Consider the following 11,176-nt stretch of genomic DNA (forward strand, 5'->3'; position numbering starts at 1 on the left):
TTAATTATTCAATTCATTATTCAAAATAGGAGGCCTAACTAATAATTTCTCCTGCGACGCATCGAATGTAGGGAGGCCAAAAGTCTTAAATTGAAGTAGGTTCACATGAATGGTCATGGAGTCTTGCATTAATTCCCTGTACTCATCAGTCATCACATCAGACTGTAATCAAAATGAACCAAGCAAGCCTTGGAGCGAGTAAGTGCTCAGGATAACGAATGCTCTCTCTTTCACTTTCACTTTCACTTTTACTTTCACGATTGCTGTGTGTCCCACACGCAGATTTTGTCACTTCTATCCTTTGGTGCCATTGCCAATCGCTCTCTGCAGTTGTGAAAGGACAAATCTCGTTTCCACACTTCTGTGCTTAGCTAGGCATCCCTCTCTCTCTCTCTCTCTCTCTCTCTCTCTCTCTCTCTCTCTCTCTCTCTTTTATACCTCAACAGCCCCATCTCCTTTCTTCCTCACCTCCACTTCTTCCCAGCTGCATTTCTAGAGAGAGAGAGAGAGAGAGAGAGAGATGAAGCATTTGGGGGTGTGTCTTTTGGTGGCCCTCCTGCTGATCCACAACCAAGTTGAAGGCGCAGGGAACGGTTTCATAAGAACCAGAGGAGTGAATTTTGTGCTGAATGGAAGTCCTTTCTATGCAAATGGCTTCAATGCCTACTGGTTGATGTATGTGGCCTCTGACCCATCTCAGAGAAGCAAAGTTTCTTCTGCTTTTCGGGAAGCCACGAGCCATGGACTTACTGTGGCAAGAACTTGGGCTTTCAGTGATGGTGGATACAGACCCCTGCAGTACTCCCCTGGCTCCTACAATGAGCAAATGTTTAAGGTTTCCCTCTTAATTAATATCCTTGTAGTGTTTGTGATCTGATCTTTCTTCTTTTCATTGTTCATTTTTTTTTTTTTATAATTTTTTTTTTTTGGGATGAAGGGGTTGGACTTTGTCATAGCTGAGGCTAGAAGGTATGGGATTAAGCTTATATTAAGCTTGGCGAACAACTATGAGAGCTTTGGTGGGAAGAAACAGTATGTGAACTGGGCTAGAAATCAGGGGCAGTACCTTACCTCTGATGATGATTTCTTCAGAAACCCTGTTGTTAAAGGTTACTACAAGAACCATGTTCAGGTTATCTTTAATACCCATATCTTGCTTTTATTTTCCGGCTTCAGTTTTCTTTTATTTCACAAACTTCTTACCGATCAAAAGGCAAAATTTCAAAAAAAGAAAAAAAAAATTGCTAAAACAATAGCTTAGGCGTGTGTTAACTGTGAGGATCATTATTGTTTATTATATAAATCCTGTCTTGATCATTGACAGAGCCATATAAATAAGTAACTACTTTGTTTTGATTTATATTTTCCTTCTGCAGTGTAGATAATTTTTTTTGTAAAAGACCTTTGGGGCTGATACAAGAGAAATTCCTGGAATTTTCAACATGTATTCTATGTTCCTTCTGATGAGTTCTTGTCCTCTAAATTGACTCTGTACTTCTGCAGACTGTTCTTAATAGATACAACACCATAACTGGAATCCATTACAAGGATGACCCAACAATTATGGCCTGGGAGCTTATGAATGAGCCAAGATGCACTTCAGAGCCATCGGGGAGGACAATCCAGGTTAGGATAACGTTCTCTTTGCTTCTTGTCTTTTGTAAAATTTTAAATTCAACATGAAACTTGTTTATGGGATCATGGATTTTGAGTGTTCAATTTGGATTTTTCTAGCAAAATTCAATACAATTTTGTGTTTATAATGTCCAATTTCATATAAAGCCAAATTCAAAGCTCCAACTCCGAACTTCTAAACACTAGGTAGAAGATCATTAGTATCTTTAGCTCAGTTTTGAGTATAATCCTACATATGTAGACCACCGTATACTTTTATTTTTCATTGATTACCAAAGAAAAAAGTATTGGACTTTTTTTCCTGGTCTATTGAGGGTGGGAACACCGCAATCTACGGTACAGTTGGCTACAAGTCAGTGTCTCCTAATAATTATTTGTTCGCAAATATTTTTCTTTCATGCGACTCCATGCTTTTTCTACTTTTCTTTTGCAAAAAAAAAAAAAAAGGCTAAATTGGTGGGTGCTTCTTTTGTAGGCATGGATAATGGAGATGGCTTCCCATGTGAAGTCCATTGACAAAAAGCACTTGCTAGAAGCTGGATTAGAAGGATTTTATGGAGGCACAACACCTCAAAGGGAAAGTTTCAATCCTGCTTTCAACATAGGAACTGACTTCATTGCAAATAATCGGATACCCGGCATTGACTTTGCTACACTTCATTCATATCCTGATCAATGGTAAGCACCCATTATCTGCAACCATAAAAAAAAGCTGATGACACTAAAACTTATATTTGAATACCATTATGTGATTATGTGAATAAAATAATGAATGTTTCAGCATTAATGAGATCTTGGACATTCATGTTTCTTTTCTAAACAGTTGGCTCAAACTAAGTGTTTTCATTTTCTGATGTGAATTCTTGTGTGATTTTTTTTTTCAATGCACAAGCAGGTTATCTAGTCAAAATGACCAGTCCCAGCTCTCTTTTCTGAACAATTGGCTCAAAACCCACATTGAAGATGCACAAAACATTCTTCGAAAACCACTGCTTCTCACAGAATTCGGAAAATCATTGAAAGATCCTGGGTTTAGCACCTACCAGAGAGACATGCTGTTCAACACAGTTTACTATAATATTTACTTTTCGGCTAGGAGAGGAGGTGCTGCTGCTGGAGGCCTGTTTTGGCAACTTCTTACTGAGGGTATGGACTCGTTTCGGGATGGGTATGAAATCATTTTAAGTGAGAACCCCTCCACAGCAAACATGATTGCTCAAGAGTCTCACAAGCTTTACGAAATTCGGAAAATGTATGCCAGACTGAGAAACATAGCAAAATGGAAGAGAGCGAGGGCCATTAGAAGAGGTCAATGGTTGGCTAGAAAGAGGGGCAGGAACAACGGAAACTAGGAGGTGATTTTGTTACGGAAGATTGAAGTGTTTGTAAACAACGGCAATGATAATGTGGGGGCAAGATTTGTGTTGGGCGTAGGCCTACTTGGAGGTGAAGTTTTCAGGATATGGTTTCTTTCTTAGAGATGAGTACTATTCATCCAGGAGGGTAAACTAGGTTAGCAATAGTTTATGCAATTCTTATAGATGCATACTTTATGTTGTGTGGTCCAAGTTGTTTACAGGGCTTTGTGCTAGGCAGGGCTATTAAGAAGTCAAAAGCCCACCAATGCCTTCCATAATATTAGTTTTAATTATCACAAAGAGACTTATGCCAAGCTTAAATTTTACTGGCTTCTTAATTTTCAGATTGTAAACCTGATAAGTGAACGCAACTGAATGAATGTGTTGTAAATTCCAGTCATTGGTAGAGGCTTATGAATCCTTCTATGCATGTAAGCTCAATGGTAGCAGTCTCACTACCACTGAATGAAGTGGGAATGTTGGATTGGAAAACATCTTTCCTTAATCAGGAATGGTTTGAAATATTCATGGAGTCGCATAATTTATTTCGTTAAATATAATCAATGAACATATGCAGAATATGATTGAAATCTTCAGCAAGCTATTGTTTCTTATCTAATTTTTTCCTTGCTGAATTTCTCACATCTAATTAATGAGCTGCTTTTCGGATAATGCTGTAAGCAGGCGAGACTAAGGGCCACTGCACCCATATTTTGATAAGCCCACTAGTGATTTTTGCATTGTGGGTTCTTGTTTAGGTCTTGAGCTTGATATACATGGATGGTACCAATTTGAATCAAAAGTCATAAGTCTCAAAAGTTTAAGCTGTTAAATTTTGGATTTATCCATATGTAAGTAACTCATTCTCTACTATATTTTCTATCGTGGATAAACTTACTGATGGAATCTCTCAAGCTCTACTCATAAATTTGAGATTGTGGATATTCATTTGCAAAATGAAATTATGTAAGCATCAAATAATACAATTTTAAGTTTATTGTAAGACCATTGAGTCAAAACTTGGTATCATTCATTTTTTGTTTAGCTTTACAATATTTTGTGGGCATAAATAGTCACTATACATAATTGGAATGCTAAAGCTTAGGACTATAAATCTCTTAGCTAGTAGAGCATATCTCTAATTTAGGAAACATATTTACAATCAATTTATATACGGAAGTATACCAACTTGGACTTACTCCTAGAATCTTTAACACTCACCCTCAAGTTGGATTCCCAATTTGTTGAGACCATCATGACATGCTCAACTTGATACGACCTTGATGAGTAGGTCACCAAGTTGCTCTTGAGACGAGACATGAGGTGTTTCAATGATCCTTACTTCTAGTTTCTCCTTGATGAAATGCCTATCAACTTCCACATGTTTGGTTCGATGGTGCTGACTTGGGTTGTGGGCAATAACACAAGCTGCCTTGTTATCACAATATAGCTTCATTGGGCTCTCATGCTTAATATTCAAATCTTCTAATAAATTACGGATCCAAAATAATTCACATACTACCTTAGCCTTTCCTTTGAACTCAAATTCAGCACTAGATAAAGCAACTACAACTTGCTTCTTGCTTCGCCAAGTGACTAGATTTCCTCCTACAAAAGTGAAATATCTTATTGTAGACCGCCTATCTTTGATTGATCCAGCCCAATCTGCATCAGTGTATCCTTTGACATCCAGATTATTCCCCTTTTTAAACATAATCCCTTTTCCTAGAGATGACTTCAAGTAGCGCAAAATGCAGATAACTGCATTCATATGTTCCTCGCTTGGAGAATGCATGAATTGGCTCACAACACTTAGTGCATATGCCAAGTCAGGCTGAGTATATACAAGACACATTAGTCTCCCAACTATTCTTTGACACCTCTCCTTGTTTGTCGGAACTTGATCCAGATATATGCCTAACTTCAAATTTTCTTCCATAGGAGTGCTAACTGGACTACATGCCGTCATACCGGTCTCACTTAGTAAATCTAAGGCATATTTTCGTTGAGATAGAAAGATACCTTCCTTTGATTTTGACACTTTAATACCAAGGAAGTATTTCAATGGACCAAGGTCCTTCATCTCAAATTCTTGGGTTAGGTGGTTCTGCAATGCACTCCTTTCTTCTGAATCATTTCCTGTTACTATGATCATATCATCAACATACATAATCAACATACACAATGAGACAAGTAATCATTCCTTTATTATGCTTCACAAACAAAGTATGATATGAGTTACTCTTCTTGTATCCAAAAACTTTCATTGACTTCGTAAACCTTCCAAACCATGCTCTCAGAGATTGCTTCAGACCGTATAGGGCCTTTTTTAATCTGCAGACATGTTTTCCACCTTCTGACTGCATATTACATCCGGGGGGCAACTCCATGTATAGTTCTTCTTGAAGATCTCCATGCAAAAAAGCATTCTTCATATCAAACTGGTGCAATGGCCAGTCAAGATTCACCACCAATGATCTAAGAATACGGACAATATTGATTTTTGCTACTGGTGCGAATGTCTCCATGTAATCAATTCCATAAGTTCAAGTGTACCACGTGGCAACTAGTCTAGCTTTGAATCATTCAATGGTTCCATCTGCCTTGTATTTGATTATGAAAACCCACCTACATCCAACAGGTTTCTTTCCTTCAGGTAGCTTAACAACCTCCTAAGTTGAGTTCTTTTGAAGTGACTTCATTTCCTCATTCATAGCCTCCTTCCATTTTGGATCTCATAGAGCTTCCTGCATGTTAGTAGGAATTGATACAGCAGATAATTGATTCGCAAATGACTCACTTTCCTTTGACAGTCTATGGTAGGATACATAGTTGCTCATGGAATACTTAGGATTGGACCTAAGAACAGGTTCATAGTTAACTCTAGGTATACCTCTAGTGGCTCGATTAGGTAGTACTTTTGGAAGGAATTGAGATTCCAAATGTACCTGGGGTTGTACCTGGGGTTTGGGAAAGTAATTGACCTCAGAAAACAATTGGTTAGATGGTACTTGAAGTGGAGTCACTTCCATTTGATTCTGATTATTTTCCCCATTCAAACGAGCGTCCGGTTGGTCGAGAACAAGTTGCTCACGTAGCCCGATTGCCTCCTATGGACACTCACCACTTTTATTTTTAAAATTCACCACTTGTATCCAAATGGTCAAAAGAAGGGTTTAGATTTAGAGTTCGCAATTCATTTTGTCTCTCCCCTTGAATTGAAGACTCGTGAACAGTATAGTACATGCCATTTTCATGAAAGACAACGTCAAGGGTGACATACTTTTTCCATGATGGGGGATGATAGCAACGGTAACCTTTCTAAAGCGAGGCATAGCCAAAAAAGACACATTGTAGGGCTTGTGGTTCCAACTTATCAAGCAACGTCTTAGGAAGATGCACAAATGCCACACACCCGAAAATTCTAGGTGATAAATTCGGAGCAGTAGAAGCATTTACAGTCGAATGAAGGACTTCAAATGGAGTTAAAATTTAGCAAGCTGGAGGGTACACGGTTAATGAGGTAAGCCGCAACACTGAGTGCTTTACCCCAATAACTGGTGGGCAAGTGAGCTCCAAACAAAGAGGCTCATACAACTTCAAGTAGGTGGCCATTTTTGCACTCTGCAACCCCATTTTGCTAAGGGGAATAAGGGCAAGTCGTCTTGTGAGATATGCCATGTTCCTTTAAGTACTTCTTCAAGTCCTGATTAACAAATTCTCCACCATTATCAATGCGAAGTATGTAGACACCCTATTTTTACCCTAGCCAAATAGAACACTGGGTCCCCTCTTATTTTATTATTATTATTATTATTATTATTATTTTATTATTATTATTTTCCTATATTATTAGTACTCTACTATTATTTGCTAGTATTTTTATTATTATCATTATTATTATTATTATTATTATTATTATTACTAGTACTTTTATTATCTTTATTTTATTTTTACTTTACTGTAATTATTTTTATTTTTATTTTTCATTTATTTTATTGTTTTTGATATATTATTATTATTATTATTATTATTATTATTAGCATTAGTATCTTATTTTGGCTATTATTATTTTTAGTAATGTTATCATTATTATTATAATTATTTATTACTTTTAATATTATTATTATTATTATTTTACCAATAAGTATCTTAATTTTTATTTTTGCTATAATTATTTATTATTATTTACTATTAGTAGTAGTATTATTATTATTATTACCTTTTTGATACTTATATGATAATAATTATTATTATTATTTCCATTTTCATTATTACCATAAGAATAAAAGCATAAAAAAAAAGAAAAAGAAAAATAAAATCAAAAAAGGAAGTTTGTTTTTAGGGTTTTCAAAAAAATTCTTTTATAAAAGAGAGGCCAAGGGGCCAAGCAAGGAGGGGGCGCACACACGGGCAGCGCAGGACAAAGCCAAAGAAAATAAAAAAATCGTTCTGCTGCTCTTTGGATTCTTCTTCTTCTTCTTCTTCCATCCTCTCTGTCTCTTTCATCTCATTCCTCTGTCTCGTCGCTGCCCCGCATCCATACCCACAGTACCACTCGCAAAGCAGCAGTCGTCCTCTCCCGTTCCAGCCATCAACTCTGGCAACGACCCACTGCTCCGACCACCGCTGCAACTCCGGCCAACCATTAGTCTCCTCTGCAGCAGCACCCGAGTCACCTTGCTGTGTTACACAGTTACCCAAGACTCCCAGCCGGCTGTCTCCAATCTTCTTCGACAATCCATCGACTCCGCCTTTAGTTCCCCTGCATCACACCAGTCACAGAACACCGCGGCAAGACGACGTTACACCAGCTCCGCTGGAGTAGAGCTCTTCGCACAGCCGCACTGCTGCCGCGGCACCATTGCCGAACACTCCATCGTCGTCGTGGCCATCTTTCCAGAACTAGAACTTCACGGCCAGCCAGCAAAGCCACGAGCCATCATCGTTGCAACTCCCCACAGGCCACCGTCATCTCCGCCGAAGCCTCCACAGCCGCGTCAGCCTCGACTCCAGCCACCGGTGGTCTCCCCTGTTGCACCGACCACCCCCACAGTAGCCAACCACCAGAAACCCGAGCAACTCCATCATAGCCGCCCCCTGCTGCTAACCTGCTGCCCTCTGTAAGCCCCAGTAAACACACGCGCACATATATATATGTCTATATATATACATGTACATGTAAAGTTTAAATTTTTTATTATACATTTAATTGGGTTTATATATATATATATATATATATATATATATATATATGTATATTGGTTTTATTTTAAGTCTTAAAGTTCAAGTTTTTATTTTTATTTTTTCTCTTTTCTTTTATTTGCATGTGGGTACGTATTAAAATAATATCTATTGTGGTATTTAGTGTGCGTATATTAATATAATATTTGTTGTAGGATTTAGAAATATTTATATCTAGGCCATGAGTATATGTATATTAATACATTATTCGCTGTAATATTTAGTTAATGTTTATATCTAGGCTATGTATGTGTGTATGTTGATATAATATTTGTTGTAGAATTTAGTTAATATTATTATTATTATTATTATTATTATTATTATTATTATTATTATTATTTTGTTAGTTTATGGTTATTTTAATTTTTGGTATTCAGGGTAAGTTTTGATTGTATTATTCATATAAGTTAATTGTCTTTAATGCGGAATTTTTATAGTTGGAATTTGTCTAGATATTTAAAGTTTATTTTCATTTTATTCGTTGGATTGTTAATATTATTATTGCATGTTTAATACGTAACTAGAATAGTTATTGTAATTATTTACTTAATCCATATGTTTAGGGCTATTTAGGGTTTTCATTGTTGATGTATGTTCAATTTTAATTACTTAGGGTTTTCTTTATTGTATGTGTTGTCTATACTGATATTAATATTTTCTGATATTTAGTATTCGTATTCTAATATTTTATCATGTTTACATATAAAGGTATCAATCATTATGGTAAGTTTAGTGTTTTGGTATATATTTTGCTATTATATTTAGTATGATATTGTATATAATATTATGGTATAATTATTATTTAGCTTCACTTATTAAGAAATTTTTTTTTTATAGATGGTATTACCTTGTATAGTATCTTGAGTGTTTTAATATATATATACATATGGTATGTTATTGCCTATTTTGAAAGTTGTAATATTTTAACAGATATACTTATTATCATTACTATTTTTATACATTGTGATAATTTAATATTTTAACTTATTATCTTACCAATATATAGTAAAACCTCTCATACTAATATTTTCCTATAAAAATTTTATATACAATTTCAAAATTTTGGAGCGTATTTTCTTAGATATTTTATTGATTTTTAATCCTTATGATTTTATTGCGAGGGTATGAGCCTTCGGGCATCACGTACCTTAAGCTCTGAGAGAATATATGTATATATATTATATGTATTTATTTATTTATTTATTTTTTATGTGTATTTATAAATTCATAAAAAGGAGTAATGTAAAGACTTATTAGATTAACTTAGGGATAATTTCAAATTAATTAGGTACCGTTCATAAGAACGGGGGCGCAGGGGGTGTTTGTACCTTTCCCTCGCGTAACCGAACTCCCGAACCTAATTCTGGTTACATAGACCCACTCTACCCCTAACAGGGTAGTAATCATGTGTTCTAACCACACTAAAAGGTTAGTGGCGACTCCGACATTCCTATTTTTAATGTTTTTATTTCGCCGCTCGGGGCACACGCGCTCCCGGGACGTCGCGACAGCTTGGCGACTCCGCTGGGGACTTAAAGAGTCGAGCCATTAATTAATTGGAAATTATCCCAAGTTTAAATTTAATAAATCTTTTAATTACTCCTTATTTTGTAAATACTATAATTCGTAAATAACCTTGATTAATTGTAAATATTTTGCTTCCATAATTTACAAATAACCTTGATTAATTAAAAATATTTTGTTTCCTAATTTTGTAAATATTAATTGTAGATATTTTGTTTCCAAATATTCTGAATAAAGCATATTAATTGTAAGATATTTTGAATAAGTATAGTAATTATAGATATTTTGTATACTAATTGTAAATATTTTGTTTCCTTATTTTTTGTTTCCAATTTTTTTTTTTTTGAATAAACATACTAATTGCATATATTGTGTTTCCTTATCTTTTGAATACGTATATTAATTGTAGATATCTTGTTTCCATATTGTTTATAGCATGTGAATAAATGTGGGGATAGCGGGATTAGGTTAAAGATTGAATTCACACACTCTCACGCTCTATACCCGAGCTTTACCTGTTAAGATTAGATAGGGGTGTAATAGCGTTTGTCCCTTCGTAACTTAAGCTTGATGGGACCCGCGAACCACCCCGCTCAGTGCGAGTTTTATCCGGACCCCTATGGGGGAGGATGAAATTTCAAACTCAAGACCTTTTTGTCAATAGGGATTAGAGCCTACCCACACGTACTTGTCCATAATTTTCCCTTAATTAGGATAGAGCCATGAAAAAACCCTATAAAATAGGTGTACTTACCTTGGGTTGGGAAAGGAGCCAGATCCTACTCCACGTATAATATGTTGTATATATGTTGTGAGATACTTTGTATTATATCATTCATTTTGCATCTACTTTAGATATACATACTACGTAGCCAGTATTCTGAAAAAGCCCAATAATAAGATGATGGTTCATCCTTTTAAAAATGAAGCACTTGGCCCAAGCATTTTAAAATATGGGTCGGCCCAACCCTTTTCAAATAACTCAGGCCCAATTCTTTAAAAACAAACTTAGGCCCGACCTTTTCCTAAGCAAAACCTCAGCTCATGCCTAATTTTCAAAAAGGGGCAAACCCAGATTTCAAAAAAGGACTTCAACCCCATTGCCTAAAAATTCGGGCCAACATTTTTTCAAGTAATCCAAGCCCAATTCCTTTTCAACTAGGGCCTCAGCCCATCATGAAATATGGGTCGACCCAACCCTTTTCAAATAAATCGGGCCCAATTCTTTAAAAACAAACCTAGGCCCGACATTTTCCTAAGTAAAAACTGGGCCCAGACATAATTTCCAAAGAGGGTCAAACCCAGATTTCCAAAAATGGGCTTCAGCCCTATCACCTAAAAATTCGGGCCAACATTTTTTCAAGTAATCCAAGCCCAATTCCTTTTCAACTAGGGCCTTAGCCCATCATGAAATA

At 35.9% G+C, this 11,176-nt stretch overlaps 1 protein-coding gene across 1 annotated transcript; it reads left to right on the top strand.

Moving 5' to 3' along the window:
* Positions 1–332: 332 nt before the first annotated feature.
* LOC131163773 (mannan endo-1,4-beta-mannosidase 7) lies at positions 333–3,393 on the top strand. The gene is made up of 5 exons (XM_058120514.1): positions 333–835; positions 938–1,132; positions 1,504–1,626; positions 2,111–2,313; positions 2,531–3,393. Exons 1-5 carry the CDS (start codon positions 521–523, stop codon positions 2,985–2,987), a joined length of 1,293 nt encoding a protein of 430 aa, XP_057976497.1. The 5' UTR covers positions 333–520; the 3' UTR covers positions 2,988–3,393.
* Positions 3,394–11,176: the final 7,783 nt, after the last annotated feature.

This window comes from Malania oleifera, chromosome 1, assembly GCF_029873635.1.
Source record: "Malania oleifera isolate guangnan ecotype guangnan chromosome 1, ASM2987363v1, whole genome shotgun sequence".
NCBI classification, from domain to species: Eukaryota; Viridiplantae; Streptophyta; class Magnoliopsida; order Santalales; family Ximeniaceae; genus Malania; species Malania oleifera.